This window comes from Megalobrama amblycephala, linkage group LG6 (genome assembly GCF_018812025.1).
Source record: "Megalobrama amblycephala isolate DHTTF-2021 linkage group LG6, ASM1881202v1, whole genome shotgun sequence".
Taxonomy (NCBI): Eukaryota; Metazoa; Chordata; class Actinopteri; order Cypriniformes; family Xenocyprididae; genus Megalobrama; species Megalobrama amblycephala.
Window position 1 is genome coordinate 24,739,823 of NC_063049.1, and position 23,625 is coordinate 24,763,447.

The 23,625-nt window shown below is 35.6% G+C and overlaps 1 protein-coding gene across 5 annotated transcripts in view; it reads right to left on the reverse strand.

The window, feature by feature from the left end:
- Window positions 1-23,625, reverse strand: part of sema5ba (sema domain, seven thrombospondin repeats (type 1 and type 1-like), transmembrane domain (TM) and short cytoplasmic domain, (semaphorin) 5Ba) — a 167,265-nt gene that overhangs the window by 75,862 nt on the left and 67,778 nt on the right. For all 5 annotated transcript variants that reach the window (XR_007185294.1, XM_048193535.1, XM_048193537.1 and 2 more), the window contains 3 exons: window positions 17,156-17,396; window positions 1,958-2,057; window positions 1,581-1,626 (listed from right to left, as the gene is read on the reverse strand). Coding sequence is in view for 4 of the 5 variants with exons in the window: in XM_048193537.1 (XP_048049494.1) it covers window positions 1,581-1,626; window positions 1,958-2,057; window positions 17,156-17,396 (387 nt within the window). In the remaining variant the exon portion in view is untranslated. The remainder of the gene's footprint in view (window positions 1-1,580; window positions 1,627-1,957; window positions 2,058-17,155; window positions 17,397-23,625) is intronic.

The following is a 23,625-nucleotide window of genomic DNA, read 5'->3' on the forward strand; positions in this document are numbered from 1 at the left end:
CCTAACAAAAATTTTCATGGTTGCCGGATGGGTACCAAAGCATCTGCCAAAATACTAGTTAATGCGGCTTTTGTTATTAAATTAAAATCAGAGCAAATTTCTATAAAAGACCTAAAGCACAACAGAAATCTAAAGCTTCATTGATTTCCCCATAAGATAATAATAATAAGATGATAAGATAATAATAATAATAATAATAGCAAGACAGCAAATGGAGACTTTTGCTTAAGACTCAATGTTAAAAACAGTTGTGCTTCTTAATATATTTGTAAAAACTGTCATACATTTTTTTTGCAGGATTCTTAAAGTTAAAAAACAGCATTTAATTGAAATAGATTTTTGTAGCAACGTCTTTACTGTCACTTTGATCAATTTAACTGCTGAATAAAAGTATTAATTTCTTTCAACAGAACAAACAAACAAACAAATCAAATCAAATGTTTCTCATCATTGCCATCAAGACCAAGAACTCAAATACAGTAAGCCTCAAGATCTATGAAAGTGTGACCTTAGTAATTTTGTCTGATTTTCAACTTCATGGCTTAACTCTAGTAACACTAACTGTATAATTACAGTGTTTTGGGAATTGGTTACAATTCAGGAATACATGCTTTGTGTTGTCAGGTAAATTCTGTCACCAGCTTATTTCTTTCATTTATGGAACATCCTTTAACTTCACTCTAGTATCCAGTGTCTCATTCCTCAACCTCTTGTATGTGCCCATTTTAATATCCTCCCTCTGTGTGCTGTTTAGGCAAAGATACTCTTAAAAGCTGGCAAGGTGCTGCTCATCAATTTGGACCGTGCCTCCACTTGTGATGCTCCAGTTACTCGAAATGAAGAAAGATCGGCCTTGTTTATTCACAGTTTGAGATCGCCCAGGAGAGATACACAGGCGAAGGTGAGATGGAGGAAAATGAAATTGCACCTAATCCTCTCCACTGGGACAGCGGAGAAAACTGCAACAAATTTAGTAATGTCATTGAAACAAAACACTAGACGTAGACCTGGGAATATGTGAATGGAGTGACTTATTTGGTCCCTGTTTGTTGTGCAATCAGATGTGCATTTGGTTATCTAAGGTGAGAGAGAATGAGTCTGACTGATACTGAAATTTTATTTTCAACCACATGCTGATTCATGCATGAAACCTTATGTGTGGTCTTCGAGTGAGAGCATCAGACAAGGCAGAGAGATTACTGGTGGAATAAAAGAGATATACGCAACCACAGCAACAGGTGGGAAAGCCACCGCAGTCTCATTTCATTGCTTTATTTAGACCTCAGACAGTCCTGGCTGACCTTCATAGGGGTTTTAGCACCAAGCCAGAGTAAACTCTTGGTACATTCACTAAGGATGGCACTTGTGCCAGGCAATGCCACTTCCTATGAAGTTTGTCCAGGCGGTTTTGGGAGCTGACCCATTCATTTCAGAATCAATAACCATAAGCCAGCACTCTCTAACACCCGAAGGCTTGATAGACAGCCCTAGCCAAAAAGTTACAAAGGCCACATCAAGCAGGAATCGTGATCTAGTAGAAGAGAGTGAACGTTATTAAAAACTGTAGGTCTGTATCTTACCTGAATTAGTGAAATGTTGTTTAGATTTAGTCTGAAGAGGTAGTTTCTGCAGATAAAATGAAAGAGAGATAGCAAAAGGTTAGTTTGTTATAATCTATCCACTGGAAAGATTCCATAAAATGACATTTCATTCAATGCCACTTTCAATGAAAATATGGCAAGGGAAATGAAAAATAATGTGAGGTCCAAAAGTCAGACTAGTGAAAGTGGTTTTGTTTTGCATTTTTCTTGTTTAATAAAATAACTTTCATTACAGTTTCTATTACCAGCATTACAATTTTAAACACAAATGAAAATATGTAGTGACCAAACAATGAAGCAAAATAAGAGTAGCAAATATATAGGGGGAAAAAAATGATAGAAGATAAAGTTTTTACCTCGCTCCCACTATAAGTTCATTCCTGGTGAGGTCAAGGGTCAGCTGGGAGTAGTCCCTTACACCAGGATGGGAGAAAGTAGAGATCAAAGGACTTAGAGCTGAAAGACAAAAGAAAAAACAGGTATATTAGTGATACAGTAATCACTAATTTCATTTGACAAACTTTGAAAGTTTAGATATATCAGAGCATATCAAATTAAATTCCATTAAAGAACCCATGGTTTAGCCTTACAGATGGATTAAGCAAAATGAGTTAGGCAATGGAGGTCACTAATCCAGGAAAACGATTGTAGTTTCTTCCCATGAGTTCCCAAGAACATGTGAGGAGGACCAGAGAGCTCCGCTCAAAGCTAGCTGGGCCTCTTCAAGGATACTGATCCTAATTCAACATGACACTTAGTCAAAACTCTGCTTACCCAAGAAATCTCAGAACATAAAAGCGCTGTTTGATACAAAGTTTCAGAAAATCAAAACAATTTGCCCTGGCAGACTCTTACAGAACAGACTGGGTCTATTGACGTGGAATTACATGAGACAGAAAGAGCATTATGTAAATATAAAAACCACTTGATCTATTGTTAACCTTAATGTGGCTTAGTAAATGGGATTTCACTGTAAAAGGAACCAAAAGATTTGTTATCCTTCCATACAGAATAGGATTTCTCAGCAGTATTCTGGATACGACATGTCCAGCTAAAATTCAGAAATCCTTCCCTAATATTACATAATTTTGTTTTCAAATAGTTTGTACTCCGAGGGTTCATATTACAGTACATGTCAGGGTCAAGTTTCACTTTCCTAAGAAGCGATGAAAGCGCAGCTTTTACCATTCATGACCAATTTGTCTTAAGCTACAAAAATAATTCAAAACCAATGTACTTCACAAAATGAAACTTCCAAAAAATAAATAAAGAATAATAATAATTATAAACATTTAATACATGGGAATGCATATACTAAAATAAAATGTTAATTGTTAATTGTATATGTTAACTGAAATGTAAGTTACTTTGGATAAAAGCATTCACAAAATGCATAACATATATAAATAAGTTGAAGTAGTCAAGTACACGTAATAAATTAATTTGCATCTAGAAAGGCCACTAGAAAGATTTTTAAGTAAGTAAAAAATTAAGCAAATAAATATGCAAGTACATAAATATTAAACAAATTATAATTTAATATTATTTATATGATTAACATTAAATAATATGCAATATTATAAATTATATACACTACCGTTCAAAAGTTTAGGTTCGGTAAGATTTTTAATATTTTTAAAAGAAGTTTTGTCTCCTCACCAAGATTGCATTTATTTAATTAAAAATACAGTAAAAACAGTAATATTGTTAAATATTATTACAATTTAAAATAACTGTTTTCTATTGGAATATAATATAAAATGTAATTTATTTCTGTGTTGGAAAAGCTGAATTTTCAGCATCATTTCTCCAGTCTTCAGTGTCACATGATCCTTCAGAAATCATTCTAATATGATGATTTGCTGCTCAAGAAACATTTATGATTATTTTCAATGTTGAAAACAGTTGTATACTTTTTTTTTCAGGATTCCTCGATGAATAGAAAGTTCAAAAGAACAGCATTTATCTGAAATACAAAGCTTCTGTAGCATTATACACTACCGTTCAAAAGTTTGAGGTCAGTAAGAATTTTTATTTTTATTTTTTTGAGAAGAATTTAAAGAAATTAATATTTTTTTTCAGCAAGGATGCATTAAATCGATCAAAAGTGACAGTAAAGACATTTAAAATGTAACAAAAGATTATATTTTGAACTTTCTATTCATCAAAGAATCCTGAAAAAAAATATTGTACACAAATATTTTGTACAATTGTACACATTAAATGTTTCTTGAGCAGCAGATTAGCATATTAGAATGATTTCTGAAGGATCATGTGACACTGAAGACTGGAGTAATGATGCTGAAAATTCAGCTTTGCCAACACAAGAATAAATTACATTTTCAAATATTTTCAAATAGAAAACAGTTATTTTAAATTGTAATAACATTTCACAATATTACTGATTTTACTGTATTTTTAATTAAATAAATGCAGCCTTGGTGAGCAGACGAAACTTCTTTTAAAGACATTAAAAATCTTACCGATCCCAAACTTTTGAATGGTAGTGTATAATTCCTCTATAAGACATACATAATTAGGGTTTGTTTACACAACAATGTACAAAATAATGAAAAGTTTTTCCTTTGCATTTTTCACGTACAGATGACAATGTTGTCAAAACAATTAAAATGCAAAAATGACTAAACACGCTGTATTATGCATGCCAAGCCAGTAGTTGGTGATGACACTTTTTAAAGAAACACTACGTGCCTATAGACGAAACAACTAATACACATGTACATGACGTCTCTGTTCAACAAATTTGTCTTTTTGTAGTTTATACAGAGATGTCTGCACTTTCAGACCCCTAAAAACGCTGTTGTTGTGGGGCCAAAATGCATAAAAAGTTTTTAGTTGAAATGGTGTCGTATAAATGGCCCCTTACTCTATTAGAAATACTACATTTAAAAATAAAATTATTAATGCTAAGTGAATAGTCGCAATACAGTGTGCACTGAGGTGCATACAAACACAGCTGCAGCTTTCTCACACCAGAGGTCAATGCAGCGGTGAAACTGGTTTCTATAAACAAGACATCCATAAATACCACTTCATACAGTCCGAATCTGTCATAGGGGATGGAGTCATCCAGATGCTGGGGTCATTCAAAACAATCAGTTATTCACATGGGAAAACGAATCACATGAATGAGAGAATATTTTTGCATAGAACTGATAGGAAACGATGTATTAAAAAAAATGCTCCTGTTATGCCATTAAATTAATATATAAACAAACTAAATGACTGGGACCATATGGCTATATTATTCAGGCATTATTTATGGAAAAATAAAGAGAGGGCAACAAACACAATCTGTACTATAGACTTACCCCATCCACAAGCATCCATCACACCCGTGTTAAAATGTGGTTATGGCCTTTGATCACTCTAATAGAACATGTTCAGAGAGAATCCTAGAACATTTTATTGGCTATCATACATCAAGAACAGCAGCCTTACAGACAGTGATTAATAACTGAGAGGAACAAGACAGGGTCTTTTTTATTTATATATATATATATATATATATATATATATATATATATATATATTTATATATATATATATATATATATATATATATATATATATAAAACTGTAGCACAAGCTTGAAGCTTATGGAGTATGGAGTTTAATGATTGTTACTGTAGGTCAGTGAGACAGCTCACAGTCTATAATGCAATACAGGGGTTTTCAACCTTGTACGTCAGCAAACCACTATGACCCAAGTTATTTACTTGAAGGTTAGGGCTTTATTTACACCATAAGAATTTACATAATGTTAACCTTTCAATAAATATAATGAATGGTTCCAAGTTCATTTATAGGTTGTTTCATTTATGAAAGGTCAATATAGTATATATATATATATATATATATATATATATATATATATATATATATATATATATATATATATATATATATATATATTTAAAAAAAACAAAAAAAAAACATTATACATAAATAAAACGGGTAATCATTTTGGCTGCATTCACAGAATGTCAGTTTTGGGATTGACAGCCGCATTTATTTACAGGTGTGAGTCTCGAATTGTCCCGTTCACACAGCAACTTACAGTAGCGCCTCCAATACCAAGAGTCAAGCCCGTATTCTCTTACCATTAACCATAGCGACAGTGACCAAAGTAATATCAAAGATGGCAACGTCCATAAAACTGCCAAGTCTCATCACTTAAAATGACAAGAGTCCAATCGAGCTGCGAGTTCATCTGTCAAATCTTTACTAACTGACAGAAGTGTTTATATCTGGATGGAGAGCAGGGCATTTGAGTCGTGCATAGCAAACAAAACTGACAAGAGAAGCTCCGGCAACAATGACTAGACCTAAAACCCTCATGTCACTGTCGCTATAAGACAAGTTAGACACACGTTTGTGATAGTGTAGAGCGGCCACAAATGGTAGACATGCATTTGTGCAGCACAGCGTTGCTCTCTCACACTGTTTGACATGACAGATAACTAGTTGTCCAGTCTGGTTGCATTCACACAGCGTGTTTTCCGAGAATGCAGTTGTGAGTCCTGAAAATTTACGGGTGTGAGTTTGGTTATAAATTTGCTGTTGTCACTCCCATAAAAAATTTAACTGTGTGTGAACGTAACCGTATTGAGAATTTATTTAGAAACCCAAATATTATACCCTACATATAACTGACACAAACTTTTGAAAATACTCTATATAGCTAGTTATCATGCATGTTCCTCCTTGAATAAGACTAGTAATAAAAATAAAAAACAGAATGGACTTGCTAGGACCACCATGAAAATCTATTCCAGTTTTAGCCAGGTCCTGCAGGGCATGAAATGAGTGTGAATGCTTCATAAACAAAGCATAAAACAGGTGCATTGACAAACCGCATAGATTGTGCAGGTTGAAGGATGATCATGATAACCTCTGAGTCAGTCTAAACCACACCAGAGTTAAACGTCAGGTGCAGAATGAAAAAGCTGATCTTTGCAAAAGCAAACAAACAGACTCAGCTGTTCAGCTGTATGTCCTCCAGGGCTCAAATACATTACCCACTAAACCCTCAAAACATAAATAGCTCCAACTTCCCTTCATAGTGATTTTTAAGAAAAACAACAAAATGTGTGTGCACCACCACAATGAGTGTTGAGGTTATCTGAATGTTTGTTTTTATTTAGCTTACAGAAGTTGTGATCGTAAAGTGCCCTTTCTGATGGACTTCTAAGCCTCTGTGAGTTTTATATAAACGGTGGTTTTATATGCACCGACAGCTTCCACACATCATCAAGTCTGCCTGACGTCCAGCAATCCATATGCAATAAAAAGGGATAAATACGAGGGCCAGGCTAGAAAGCGTTGATGGACGATTATTGCATTTTCCTCACCAAACACGGAGAGGAAGAGATTAATGCGTTAGCCAGCAGATCCGAGGGACAAGAACGGGTTCAACAGTCTGCATCCAAGACGCTCCTGAGGACATAAATCATAATCATTATGTTTTTTGTTCTCAGAGATTTGCAACTGACTGGTTCTTAATGCTCCACGCAGAGAGGAAGACGAAAGGGGTGGTTTTGGCCACGCTGCTACATGTATTGATTGCAAGACTGCTGTTGTTATGCTACAAATCACACAAATGCTAGCTAATAACAGGCCCAGATGGAAATGGCAGACTTATACGGCAATATATGTATTGGTGGAAATGTGGTCAATTTAAATATGAATTTAAACAGGGCTGAGTGTACAAGACTTTTATTGGTAGCTGAAAGCATAATCAAATTTGCCAAAATATTTTATTAATGAACACACAAGAGAGGATGTGTAGAACTACGAATGATGTGAGTTCAGATTCTGCAGAAATATACCAAACTTTCGTCAGTCACAGAGTTCATATTTCACATGCACAATACTTAAACCAATTATGTTTAATAATCTGACAATGTGTAAGGTTATGGAACCACATTATATATATATATACATACATACAGTGGGTACGGAAGGTATTCAGACCCCCTTAAATTTTCACTCTTTGTTATATTGCAGCCATTTGCTAAAATCATTTAAGTTCATTTTTTTCCTCATTAATGTACACACAGCACCCCATATTGACAGAAAAACACAGAATTGTTGTCATTTTTGCAGATTTATTAAAAAAGAAAAACTGAAATATCACATTGTCCTAAGTATTCAGACCCTTTGCTCAGTATTTAGTAGAAGCACCCTTTTGATCTAATACAGCCATGAGTCTTTTTGGGAAAGATGCAACAAGTTTTTCACACTTAGATTTGGGGATCCTCTGTCATTCCTCCTTGCAGATCCTCTCCAGTTCTGTCAGGTTGGATGGTAAACGTTGGTGGACAGCCATTTTTAGGTCTCTCCAGAGATGCTCAATTGGGTTTAAGTCAGGGCTCTGGCTGGGCCATTCAAGAACAGTCACGGAGTTGTTGTGAAGCCACTCCTTCGTTATTTTAGCTGTGTGCTTAGGGTCATTGTCTTGCTGGAAGGTAAACCTTCAGCCCAGTCTGAGGTCCTGAGCACTCTGGAGAAGGTTTTCGTCCAGGATATCCCTGTACTTGGCTGCATTCATCTTTCCCTCAATTGCAACCAGTCGTCCTGTCCCTGCAGCTGAAAAACACCCCCACAGCATGATGCTGCCACCACCATGCTTCACTGTTGGGACTGTATTGGACATGTGATGAGCAGTGCCTGGTTTTCTCCACACATACCGCTTAGAATTAAGGCCAAAAAGTTCTTGGTCTCATCAGACCAGAGAATCTTATTTCTCACCATCTTGGAGTCCTTCAGGAAGGGCTTTCATGTGTCTTGCACTGAGGAGAGGCTTCTGTCGGGCCACTCTGCCATAAAGCCCCGACTGGTGGAGGGCTGCAGTGATGGTTGACTTTCTACAACTTTCTCCCATCTCCCAACTGCATCTCTGGAGCTCAGCCACAGTGATCTTTGGGTTCTTCTTTACCTCTCTCACCAAGGCTCTTCTCCCCCAATAGCTCAGTTTGGCTGGATGGCCAGCTCTAGGAAGTGTTCTGGTCATCTCAAACATCTTCCATTTAAGGATTATGGAGGCCACTGTGCTATTAGGAACCTTAAGTGCAGCAGAATTTTTTTTGTAACCTTGGCCAGATCTGTGCCTTGCCACAATTCTGTCTCTGAGCTCTTCAGGCAGTTCCTTTGACCTCATGATTCTCATTTGCTCTGACATGCACTATGAGCTGTATGGTCTTATATAGACATGTGGCTTTCCTAATCAAGTCCAATCAGTATAATCAAACACAGCTGGACCTCTCAGCTGGACATCTCAAGGATGGTCTCTTAGGACCATGTGATATTTCAGTTTTTCTTTTATAATAAATCTGCAAAAATGTCAACAATTCTGTGTTTTTCTGTCAATATGGGGTTATATATATATATATATATATATATATATATATATATACAGAAGTACTAAAGATTTTAAAAAGAAAAAAAGCTCACTTCAAGATGTCATAACATTCAAAAAATGCTGTAAACATTAAAATTGTTACAAATATTCTGAATGCACTTTTGCCCCTCTGAGGGAAAAGTTTAGTTCAGTAATCAGAACTGTCATGCATCACTGCACATAAAAAAATGTAGATGATTAAAATGATTGAAACAAGGATCACAAAACTTCAACGCTATGCAAATGAAAAGCCATTAATGCTAATCCACAAACAGCAATATCATGGGTTTTCAACATTGCCCTTGTATGTTTCTTTTTAATTATTATGTAAAACATAAATAAATAAATAAATAAATAAAGCACAATTTCCATCTATGTTTGTTGAATTCATTACTTTAAGCTAATTACTGAATACAAAAACAACTAAACTGCAATATCCGTAATGTGGTTAGGGAGTAGATTTTGGAATATTTTATGCAGTGTGAGGCTAAAAAAAGTTATCAATGAGAAATACTTTCCAAAAGAAACAGGGTAATCCAATACCCTAAGAGAGCCAGTCCTCTCTCGAATCAATATGAGAAAGTGAATATGGATCAGCATTGACTGCTGTAGGCCAAGCTCTTCTGTAAAGCAGATGGGTTCACAAAGCACAACATGTAAGCACTAGTACTGTCCTGCGAGAGAGACAGTCATCTAGTCCATATTTTGCATCTCTTCGCTCAAAAGACTGGCCCATCTCTCATCTGAGCTCAGAGAATCTTATCAGAAGATGCAGGCCGGAGCTTATCTGAGCACAGTCTGAATTTACTTTTGTTTTGTCTTCTGGTCTCCTTCCCTATGCCTGCCGTGAGATTTCCGTGCTGTTGTATCCCCTGTTGTCACTGCATGAGCAGAGAGAGCCACAGAAACCTAAATCCTCTTACGCAGCCTGAACTCTGATTATAAAAATAGGAAGACAATGAGCACCCCAAGAAATGCCACAGCACAACAAGAGAGGACAGACGGGGGTAAGGGCACTCTGGGGATGAGGCTGTAAATCAAGGGCCGGTTCAACTCAGGCAAAGATCTGAAAGAGTACCTTTCACAAAGCCAATGAGAGAAACCTGGGCTGGCAATTTTAAATGGCCATTGAAGTGTAGGACGTCAACATCTAAAATGGACAGGAAAGGGCAAGTAGAAGCGTAAGGGCCGCTGCTTTCAGTTCAAACCACTAACTAAGTTCCATTTTATTCACAGTTAGCAAACGTAAACAAGCGCTCCAACTGAACCCAAAGGTTAGGCTCACTTGCGAACACCGCAACACCCTCTACTTTCTGTGTCTGCAGAGACAGAGGGTCCAACAACATGCCAGAACAGTTCAGGCATCAGTGCCTCTGAAATCACAGACCAATTAGGTGGAGGGAGACAGCAGTAAGGGCCTGAAGTTAAAGAACAACATTGTTTCGTTTTTTTTTTTTTTTTTCTTTCTTTCTTCTCAAGGTCCCCTTTAAATGGAGCCGTGGTTAAACAACAGCACTATTACCCACTAGAGATTGGTTTCTGAACATGTTCTACAGACGAGACGAACAATCTCAAGACAATTACAATGGCAGGGTGAGTGGAAGGTAGACAATGGCTCTGTGGCACCACTCCTCTCGGGACAGATTACTGTAATTCCAGCCTAACAGGTTAGGACTTTGCATTAGGTTCTTGGTATTGGACATGTACGGACACACCATACCCAACATTAGCTCTTAAATCGTGCTGTTGTCAATGTCTACATGGCCAATAAATTACCAAGATCCAAATCTGGTAACTATAGATGTTGGTTTTATACAACAATAACAGGAATACAGAAAGAGAGCACGTTTTTGTGTTAAAAAAAAAAAAGACTCAGGGAAGTGGATTGAATAAAAAAAACAAGGTCTAAAGACAGTTTTTTAAAAGTGTAACTTTTTTTTAACCTTGAGTGCTGCATTTTAAGGACAGTGCCAGCGTGTCATGCACAAGATGCTGCAAAAGATGTGAGATGCGAGCGCAAAGATGTCTGTCTAGCGCAGTTTTACATAGAAAAAAATATGAAAAAGCAGCACAGCTCTTAAAGGAGATCAGGTTCTTTGATGCATGATCAATTGGTACTATATTGTTAATTGGGCAATATTTAATCGGTATGCTCATTTCAGTTATTTTTCCATTTACATTTACATTAAGTCATTTAGTAGACACTTTTATCCAAAGCGACTTACAAATGAGAATAGTAGAATCAATCAAATCAACAGGAGATCAACATTATGTAAGTGCTGTGTGAAGTCACAGTTATGTCAGTAAAGTGCTCGTAGCAAGGATTTTTTATATATATAATTTTTTATAATTATAATTTATATTACCTTTAAGTTTTAAGTTAATCTTTTTTTTTTTTAAAAACAAGAATTTAAAGGGTTAGTTCACTTTCAAATGAAAATTACCCAGAGCTTTACTCACCCTCAAGCCAGGTGTATATGACTTTCTTCTTTCTGATTAACACAATCAGAGATATTTTAATAATTATCCTGACGCATCCGAGCTTTATAATGGCAGTTTGAAGTATGAGCTGAAGAAAGTGCTTCCATCCACATCCATCCATCATAAACATACTCCACGCGGCTCCGTGGGGTTAGTAAAGGCCTTCTAAAGCGAAGTGATGCATTTGTGTAAAAAAAAAAAATCCATATTTAACAAGTTATGAACTAAATATCTAGCTTCCACCAGACTGCCTTCCATATTCAATGTACAAAGAAAGTGGAAAACTCTTGCAGTTCAAGAAGCTTACGCTACGTCCTATGCCTTCCCTATTAAACTTATGGAAAAAGTGTAACTGACACCACGCCAGTTTACACTTTCTTCCTAACTTGAAAACGGAAGGCAGTCTGGCAGTATATGGAATTTTTTTTTTTTTTTTTTTTTTTACATAAACACATCGTTTCACTTCAGAAGGCCTTTATTAACCCCCCAGGGTTGTGTACACGAGTACACGTTTATGATAGATGGATGTGGATGGAAGCACTTTATTCAGCTCATACTCATGACCCCTGTTTACTGCCATTATAAAGCTTGGATGCGTCAGGATATTTATTAAATTATCTCAGATTGTGTTTATCAGAAAGAAGAAAGTCATATACATCTAGGATGGCTTGAGGGTGAGTAAAGCTTGGGCTAATTTTCATTTGAAAGTGAACTAATCCTTTAATGACACTGTTAAATGTCTTTAGCAAGCCTTAAAATTAATATCTATGTTTCATACTGTACACAATATGATGCCTGAATTTACTTGTAGAATTAAAAATGATTGCAATTAGTTTTTAGTGTTTTATGTCAAACTTATAAAAAATAGTAAATAGACAGTGCTGAAAATAAAGCCAATTATTAATTATATAATTATATATAATTAATAATTGACATGACATAATATAATTTAAAAACTCGGTACTGTACTATTTCAGCACATTTTGTTGCTGGTTACACTGATTGAATACAGCACAGGTTTTTGCTGAAATGTTGCATGCGTTTAGCGAATGTTTGCTGATTCCAGATTTTCAGAAGCATGGAATTTCTCAGCTGAGCATGCATGTGTTTGCAGTGATATGTTGAAGTCCATGTAGATAGAGTAGGCATGCAGGTGTGATTGTGCGAGCTTAGTCATGAAGAAAAAAAAAAAAAAAAAACACCCAAACAAAAAAAATCCATCCAAATGACGTCCCCAGATATCTAAACTTATCTGAGACTTCTTATAGTACCAGCATGCTGCTGCTGGTGTATAGATATGCTTGGCATGATTTTAGAGGGGATTGTCACGTATAACATGTGAGGAAAAAATATGGATTTTCTCTGAAGGGAGTAAGTATCAGATTGCTTTCAATATGGTATTATAACCACACACCAACAGCTTTGAGTTTCTTAAAGTGGTAGTCATATCATAAAAAAAAAAAAAAAACATTCTTTGATGTCTTGAAATAAAGGGTTCAATGTAAACATACTCAGAGTTTCAAAACTGAAAACTTTTCCAGGCCAAAAAGACCACCTATTGAAAGGAAACTCCAAAAACATCTCTTTCCGAACTTCCACATCTTTCTGAAGTCAGATGAATGCATTGACACATGACTGCCCACATTTGCACATCAATGATGCCTAATCGGCGGTCGGCAACTTGGACCGACCAGTCGTGGTGAAGTAATATGGAGGAAGTAGGATATATCATTCTAAAACACAAAAAAGAAAACGTTATTATTTCAGTCTGAGCGAAACTGTCTGTGTGTCACATTTCAGTGAGAACTGTTTTATGAACCTGCCACAATTGAATCCAGCCTTTGCAAAGAGGTTGTTATTGAAGGTCAGGGCAGCAACAACTATATTGAACCCAATAGAAAACATGCCACAAACTATAAACATTGTTTCTTATTTCACATGCAAAGAGGGTGTTTACAAAGAATTTAATGGTAGAGTCACACACACAAAAAAAAAGGTTTTTGGTGCAACTTTACTAGCATTATCAGTGGACCTCAGGAGAAAACAATGAAATAATTTATTATATAACACCATTAAAATATTCAAATACACAGCATTGTCTTACAATACTCTCCTAGTTTCTAGCTTTATTTGCCATTAAAAACAAGCCTACAATGTGAAGTACTTTGTCTAACTTTCCAGTTAAAAATGCTGAAGATTAATTTACTTGAGAAGCAACACTGCATAAGATATTAAGACTTGTTTTCAAAGACTGTATCTTGAATATATTTAATGTTACTGAACAGGTAGGTTTTTTTTTTCTTTTTTCTTGTTTTACTTATATATACATAACCAAGTAGAAAAAAAAACAATTTTCTTAAAAAATTGTTTAAGAAATTGTTTAAAATTTAAAAAAAAAAAAAAAGTCTTTAAGTAAATGTATCTTGGTTCAAGGAATTTTACACGTTTAAAATAAAAATAAAAAACAACATAAACTGTGTAAAGTCTGCTTCTTAAGATTGCTAGACCCATACTATAAGCCCCGGAAAGGTTTAGCAATGATGGGACCAACCATGGTGGTCATGCTCTACCATGCTAAATCATCTTTAGAGTATCATTTCCATGGTTTAGAATAGTTCAAAGGCATGAGTGAATCTACAGACCTTGTCAGAGATCAGAGATAGAGGCCCCCAATACGCCTCAGGTGACTCCACCGAGCAGCCGCCAGAAGGCGTCAATTAAAAAAACGTTCATCCATCAAAGAACCTAATCTCAAGTTCAGCCAACACTTCCATTGTACCAGGGCTTCCATACCACTGCTTCAGCATAAAAGAAAGCATTAAGGTGTACTATGGGACTACCATGCCATTGAGAACACATAAAGAGGGATTTCGAGGTGTGCTAGCTTACAATGCAAAGCTAATTGTTCAGCAGCTCTTATCATGAATGCTATGCATTCCACAGTGCCTTTGCTTTGGGAGCTAAAATGACGGAAGGGAATAGAATACCATAAAAAAGAAGAAGAAAAAAAGAGAACGGCAGAAAAACAAAAAGATAGTTCTGTCATGACAACTCTCGGAGGGATTGGCAATTGGTAATGGATATGACACTGTTGATATATTGGTCTTGGCGGAATAGATCTGCTACGCTGCTGCTGTTAGTTATCGCTGATCTATACATGTGGAGCTGAGGAAGACGGAGGGTTTCTGAAAACATGCTGCACTGCTAAGGCAAATGCTAACCAAGTATTTGAATGTTAAGCACACAAGCTCATTGGCTACTGATATAGCAGGATCCAAACAGCTCTGTCCTACAGAGAATGATGTGATTGAAAGCAGGTGAGTTAAGGACCTATAAGCCTGCGCCATCTAGAATTTCATGACAGTTTCATCTAGAGTTATATTTCCTTGCTTATCTGGCTTTACGATTTAGTGCTTGTTTACAAACTGTAGTGTTTTCTAACTCAGTGAACAAGGGCATTTGTAAATCCAGTCCTATTTTAACACTATGAAAAGAAAAAAAACAATCTTGTTGCTTTAATAGCAAAGCATAAAATGACAAATCAAAATGCAGCCTGAGTTTTTTTCTGAAGCAATAAATGGAACTGGCCGTAGGCGATGTCTATATGAGCCATGGCTGCCCTAATGTCCAAGCAGGTTTCATATATTAAATAGAGCCCCCTGGTCATCAATTCCTTTTGTTTCCCAAGAGGCATTAGTCTGCAATCTTTGACATGTCTCTCAGTGAGTCAAAAAACACGCTGCTCCGACCCCATGGCCAAGACAACCGTCAACAGATCATATTCACTACAAACATACTCTGTTGTTTAAATAAAATAAATTCTTGGAGTAGAAAACACCTTTGTTCCATGGGTATGGAAAAGATTTTCGAAGTGATATTGAGGTATGGATGCACAGTCTGTTTTCTTTGTGTGCTAGGACACAGGAGGATAGAAATCTTGACGAAATGAAAGATGTTTATCTCTTGCAATCTTCATCATGCTCTATCACTGTCTGAAATGAGTGGAAAACCCAAAGAATAAGATAAACAGAACAAAAAAAAATGTATATCTACAGTCTGAGCCTGCCTAAAATACAGGGATAGTAGAAAAACAACCAGACTCACTAGGCTGGGCACTACATTCCCTAACACTTTGAATTCCAGGAGTGGACTTTGTCAGAAAATTGTTTATAATGATGGTGAACATGCCTGGCCACATCTTCCAACAAAAGACTAAAAATTGCTGCGATTATCTGTAATTAAATCTGACTAAGGTATGCACATGTGCTAAAATTATATGCAATCTACCTTATGTGCCCTTCGAGCATGGGTTAGCCAACAATGCAACCAACTATATTTTTCTGTAGTATGACAGTAGCTATTTTCAAAGAGTATAGCTTTTCCAGCAACCAGTAATTTGTCCAGTTCTTGCACCGTCTTTCAGTATGTGGCATTGGTAAAATACGATTAATGTAGTCAACTTGGTGAATTCAACATCACCAATTCATGCAATTCATCCATGCACAGCATTCTGAGTCTTCTGTTTTAATGATTAAATAACTAGATGCTGTATTATGCAGTCACATAGTTTTGTTGTTATTGTTATTGTTTTGTGAAAATTTAATGCTGATAGCCTAATTGAGTTCATTTATTTAAAAACTGATTGTTTTTATGCCACATAAATAATATACCATCTGAAAAGGTTCAAAAGAAACTGCAGCCTTGGTAACACTTTAGAATGCTGATTAACAAATTAGTAAGTTATAAATAACAAGTAAATTCTCATAATAAGTAGTCGGTTACCATGATCTTCACTTTAGTTAGTAATTTAGTAATTAATTATACATTATGCATTTCTCACATTAATTATAAATCTGTATATAGTAGTTCGGTAACACTTTAGCATAGGGAACACATGTTAACTTTTAACTATGACTTAAACTCGTAATTTACTGCTTAGTAATAGTTAGTAAGGTAGTTGTTAAGTTTAGGATTAAGAATGTAGAATATGATCATGCAGAATAAGACATTAATATGTGCTTTATAAGTACTAATAAATATCCAATATTCTAGTAATATGCATGCTAATAAGCAACTAGTTAAAAGACCCTAAAATAAAGCTGTAACACATTTCGTAGATACGGGAAGAAGGAGGCGGGAACCGGCGAACATGTAGCTTATAGTGTAACAAGCTTTTTAAAATAGTACGCTGACTGAGGTTTAAAGGTGAAGCATTTAAGTTAGCATCACTAATTTGAATTGTAAAATGTTTCCAAACAGGTTTCCTGAACACTCCCGATCATTGGTCAGAAAAACAAAAAGCCTCGCCCCAAACTCACACTATTGGTTGAGCCAATGTTGCTACACTGGGCTGGTTGGGATAACCAAACAAAGGAATGTTTTGATATTGGCTCTGAGACGTGTTTCTTACACTTCAAGCAATGACTTACTTAAAGCCGTCTCTATTAATGTTTGATAGAAGAAAATATTTTAACATTGACACCTTCAACAACTTTAGATTAACTTTTAGTTTGGCAAGCTAGAATTTCAAATGTTGCTTCCCCAACACTGCTGACAAATGTACTGCAAGAGATACCAAGAGAAAACGGAAATATTGCTGCAATATCCCAGGAGCAAGAGTGCATGTACTGCAAGAGACATTAATGCTCACCTTGAATAGAGACGACGGGGTGCTCTAGGCGGGTACACTCTGGCCTTGTGTGGGGTGCTGGGGTGGGGGAGGGCTCTGTGGGGAGAGGGGGCCTCTGGGATAGTATAGCAGGAAATGGAAGAGTGATGAAACAGAGGATAAGGCCAGGCACAGCCAGGGAAGCCACGCACCGTGGCAACACTGTCATGTTGACGGAGGCCGACCTCTCCTCTAGCTGCCAAGGCGGGCCTCTGGAATGCACCTGTTAAGAGAGGAGACAAAAATCCCTAATAAATATGCTACTACTCTAAGTTTATTTCTTGCACTTTCTTTAAAGTTTTCATTTTGAGCAGTTCACACACATCTTTATTATCAAGGGAGTCGAATAGCAATATTTCACTTCTTTATGATTTCGTCAAAGTTGTTGACTTAGAAAAAGACAGTGAGGTAGAGAGGGGAAAGGAAAAGCATTTGAATTTGTATGAACTTAAAGTGGTAAAGGAGTCACATTATGAAAATGAAAACTAATTTGATTTGTTTTGAAATAAAAGCATACACTCTAAAAAATGCTGGGTTAAAAACAACCCAAGTTGGGTTGAAAATGGACAAACCCAGCAATTGGGTTGTTTTAACCCAGTGGTAGGGTTAAATGTTTGCCCAAACTGCTGGGTAGTTTTATTTAACTCAACTATTGTTTAAAAATTACTGTATTGCTTAATTAAAATTAACCCAAAGTATGTTGGAAATGAACATTTATTAATGTTCAATGAATAATTATTAAACAATAAACATTTATTAAATTGCTTATTAATACATTTATATTAATAAACTATTAAACTATTAAATTTATATTAATAAAATATTAAAGCTTATTAATAAACATTCACCTTTTGTCTATTATTGTTGCCTCTAATTGCATCTGGTTTTTAATTTCCTAACTATTTTGGGTTCATTTTAAACTAGCCATATAGTAATTTTTAAACAATAGTTGGTTTAAATAAAACTACCCAGCAGGTTGAGCAAACATTTAACCCAACCGCTGGGTTAAAACAACCCAATCGCTGGGTTTGTCCATTTTCAACCCAACTTGGGTTGTTTTTAACCCAGCATTTTTTAGAGTGTACACTCTACAGTGGTAGAGTGAATCTATAAAGTGATGTTCAGTTTAATGTGATATGTTAAGGCATCTCTGTAGCTCAAACACTAGAGCATGGCACTAGAAACACCAAGGTCATGGGTTTGATTTAATACCATTTATTGGCCTGGCTGATCACTAATGTTTGCAATTTTCCCCAACACAACTATGTCATTTATAGAAACTGAACCTCAAAAGTCCATATCCAGAATTCTACATGGTACCTTCATCACAGGAATCAACTAATATGCCAGATGGTATATAATGATATCAGTAAGTCCAAAGTTGTGCTGTTCCTGGCTGTTTATTAGCACCTGTGACATTGCAAAATCCTTCCATTTAATCATAACATTTAAAAAGAGTGGCTGAAGTGTATTGTACAAGGTCCCTGATCTTTTCAGTCCAACCTAAACAGTTTGTGTGGCATTCAGCCCTGAATGTTTTGTGGTTAAATAATCTAGCACTTGAAAAGTAGCAAGGTAGATCAGCTTTTGGATCACAACAATTACGGTAATAAAATATGGAGGTAAAAAAAAAAATTCACATGCAGTAACTGTGATAGATGGTAGAGTGGAACTGGGGTAGGAAGCAGAAGTGGTGGGTGTTGTTGTTAAAAGTTTCTGGCAGTAAGTGGTAGCCCAGCTTGATCAGCATAAAACCCCTTAAGTGCCGAGGCACTTCCGTCTCCTTCATATGCGGAGGAGTTTTAATATCACGGCTGATCTTATTAGAGGTGAGGCATGACATCTACATCTCTATTCAGAGCAGCCCCAGTGCAGTCATATTACAACATACAGCAGTTATCTCAATCACTGCGCTCTCTAAAAAGCGGCTGCCCGTCAATCTCGTCGCACACATTATATGCTAACTGCTCAAATCATAATGTGTCACACTTCAGCGAGCAAACCTCTTGACCTAGGAAACAAAGCTTTAATTGAACACCCACATTGCCCTTAGCAGGAATCTAGTATCCTTAAGGAACCCATTAGCAAAAATAAGCCCAATTTTCCTTATATGGTCGCAAATTCAGAAGAGAGGAAAAGTGAATTTAAAATTTAACCATTTATTTCACAACTAATATAATATAATATAATATAATATAATATAATATAATATAATATAATATAATATAATATAATATAATATATCTCACTTTCAGCTGCTTTAGGGGTAGGCACAGTGGATCATCTGCATACTGTATTTGACATGTTTAAAATAAAATAAAATGAAATAATGAAATGAAATAAAATGTGATTTAAATGTATATTTAATATTTAAATATTTGATCTTATTATTAATATTATTAATATTTGATATTTGATACTTAATCTTCATAACAACTATTGAATGGCTGAAAGATGCTTTGTAGTTACAGCATCTACCAGCAGGGGCTAACTAGACTAACCAGGAAAACATTGACCCCTACTAAAACTTTCTGGTTAAACTAGTTAAGAAGCCTTTTTACGGACATCAGCACACCAGAATTTTATATTGTGGACAAATGCTGTTAAAAGTTGTGCACCTCTGACGTTAATGCGATTTCAGTGTAGACATGATATATGGAGTTTATAGCCACAGAGAATCCAGCAGCACATCACCATCTTTCATGCAGGGCCAAACTTAATCTTGTGGCACATAATATTATTGGAGTGTTTTAAAAACAAGAGTGAATTCATGCAATCCACCAAGAAGCACCAGGGGCTAATTTACAGTTTCACCATTGGATGAGGCAATCAATAACAAATTATTAGCTTGGTTATGTTGCAAATTACCATGATGCCTTCTCAATTATCCCTCTCGGAACAGCGTGTAACTAATTAGGTAAATGAATATGGCAACTGGCTTGCTATACCATCAACCGTCTGCATGAGACAGGCCTATTCACAACACTTACCGTCTCTAGATTTAAAGCGATCACAACAAAGTGATCTAAATTTTTATTGACTTGTCAAGCTGGATTAGGAAGTGAAATTGTTAGCAGGGCATGTGAAAGAGCAAAGGCAAAGATCCAGAATGCAAATGCTACAGAAAAACACACATCCTCTTTGCATACTGTATGCACTTGGGTCAAGACTGCTCATTAGAGGTTATGTAATAAAGTACTGTATGGCTGGGTGGGTGTATCGGCTCATGTGTAAAAAGTGTTGTAGCCTATTTAGCATGCAGGAGAAATGGAAAAACAGGCCAGAAATTTGATGGGAAAAATTACTAGTTGACCTTATGATATTTCATATGTGTATGCACAGAAAAGATAAGGGGTAATATCATAAATAATCAACCTTTGATTAATTTTCCTTGATGTTTTTAAATAAAAGAATTTGATTTGCTATGTAGATTAGTGGTCGACCAATGTGGGCATTTCAATGTTGATGTTAATGTCTACAGAGCAGATATTATAAATAATTCTATCTAAAGGATTAGTTCACTTTCAAATAAAATTTTCCTGATAATTTACTCACCCTCATGTCATCCAAGATGTTCATGTCTTTCTTTCTTCAGTCGAAAAGAAATTAAGGTTTTTGATGAAAACATTTCAGGATTATTCTCCTTATAGTGGACTTCAATGGTCTCCAAATGGTTGAAGGTCAAAATTACAGTTTCAGTGCACCTACAAAGGCCTTTAAATGATACCAGATGAGGAATAAGGGTCTTATCTAGCGAAATGATCAGTCATTTTCGAAAAAAATACAAATGTATATGCTTTATATAAACAAATGATCGCCTTGCACGTTCTTCTGCCAAAACTGCACTTCTGTATTCTTCAAAAAGCTTAAGTTATATGTCCTACGCCTTCCCTATTCTACTTACGGAAAAAACAGAACTGGCACTGCATTCGTTCCATAAGTAGAATAGGGAAGGCGTAGGACATACAGCGTAAGCTTTTTGAAGAATACAGAAGTGCAGTTTTGGCAGAAGAACGTGCAAGGCGATCATTTGTTTATATAAAGCATATACATTTACATTTTTTTTCAGAAAATGACTGATCGTTTCGCTAGATAAGACCCTTATTCCTTGTCTGGTATCGTTTAAAGCCCTTTGAAGCTGCACTGAAACTGTAATTTTGACCTTCAACCGTTTGGAGACCATTGAAGTCCACTATAAGGAGAATAATCCTGGAATGTTTTCATCAAAAACCTTAATTTCTTTTCGACTGAAGAAAGAAAGACATGAACATCTTGGATGACATGGGGGTGAATAAATTATCAGGAAAATACACTCAGAATACACTCTCAAAAATATTTACAGATTTATTAGTCTTGCTGATCACAAATATGGACATTCAGAATAGGTAATGTAATGGAGTAATATCATAAATAATAATCCTCGGTGAGTTCTTAATGTTTTTTTTTTTTTTTTTTTTAAATAAACATTTTATATACTATGTATTGTAGATTAGTTGTGAACCAATGTGGGTTTTATTATGGCAGACATAGATGTCTTTAGGGCAAATAAATAATAAATAATTATTTAATGAGACAAAGATGATATTATCTTAATAAGGATTAAATATATTGGATTAATATTACTAAAAAACTAAATGTACATTTTTTTAAGAATTAACTTATTGATATTTTAACTTATTAATATTATTTACAATATTTATTTGGAATTCACCAAAAAAAAAAAATGTTTAAAACAAAATTCAAATCTCAAAAATATTTTATATTTATTGGTCTGGGCAATCACAACATCTATTAAAGGTGCCCTAGATTCAAAAATTGAATTTACCTCGGCATAGTTAAATAACAAGAAATGACATACAGTGAGTCTCAAACTCCATTGTTTCCTCCTTCTTATATAAATCTCATTTGTTTAAAAGACCTCCGAAGAACAGGCGAATCTCAACATAACACCGACTGTTACATAACAGTCGGGGTGTACGCCCCCAATATTTGCATATGCCAGCCCATGTTCCCAACATTATGAAAGGCATTAGACAAGGGCAGGATGGATCTGTGCAGAGCTGAATCAACAGACTACTGTGATGGAAATATTTTATGTCAACATGAAATGTACAGAAAATGCAGACTAAGGATGCTCAGGTCAAAGACCAGTCACATGATTAGCTTAGATCATTACAAACCAATCACCAGAACAAATCACAGTGAAGAAGACATTGATTTTTACTCAACTGTAAGACTTAAATGTGTATGTATCTTTCTATTCATTGAGACTCACTTGGTTGTTGTGACCAGTGATCTCCCAGCCGTAAATAAAACTTCATTTCTACAAAGAGCAACTTGGAAGTCGTGTCAGGTATATGCTGTGCAGCTAAATAGAAGATCCTACGCTCAAAAGACAACAAAAGTAACAGCCAAGTGTGATTGAGGTAGTGAGGAATAGAAGTACTAAAGATTCTATGCTCAAAAGACAACAAATGTAACAGCCAAGTGTGATTGAGGTAGTGATAGTAGCTTCTTGACGGGACGCCGTCACCATACTTCAGGGAAGTATTGGATTGTATTGTAAGTATTCAGGAATTCAGGGAATTACCACGAGATACTGTAGAATTTTATTAACAACTAGGAGTTGTTTAAATTGTCAGTGGTGAAGTCAGATTTGTATTGAGAATTTCCACGACACTACGTAAGCAAGTAAGGACAATAGCATAAAATGGCAGATGGAGCAATAATAACTGACATGATTCATGATAACATGATATTTTTAGTGATATTTGTAAATTGTCTTTCTAAATGTTTCGTTAGCATGTTGCTAATGTACTGTTAAATGTGGTTAAAGTTACCATCGTTTCTTACTGTATTCACGGAGACAAGAGCCGTTGTTATTTTCATTATTAAACACTTGCAGTCTGTATAATTCATAAACACAACTTCATTCTTTATAAATCTCTCCAACAGTGTAGCATTAGCCCATTAGCCACAGAGCACTATCAAAACTCATTCAGAATCAAATGTAAACATCCAAATATATACTTACATGATTGGGTATGCTGCATGACAGACACTTTGTAAAGATCCATTTTGAGGGTTATATTAGCTGTGTGAACTTTTTTTATGTTGTTTAAGGCAAGCGTGAGCTCTTGGGGCGTGGAGCACCAGATTTAAAGGGCCACACTCCCTGAATCGGCTCATTTCTAATTATGCCCCAAAATAGGCAGTTGAAAAAATTAATTTAAAAAAATCTATTGGGTATTTTGAGCTGAAACTTCACAGACACATTCAGGGGACACCTTAGATTTATATTACATCTTTTAAAAAAAAGTTCTAGGGCACCTTTAACATTCAAAATTCAAACATTCTCCCCAGTCCAAAAAAGATTTTGGAAATTTATGGAAATTAAACTGGGCAAAATGGATTACTGAAAAATGTTTATGGATGTTTAAATGTGCTCACTG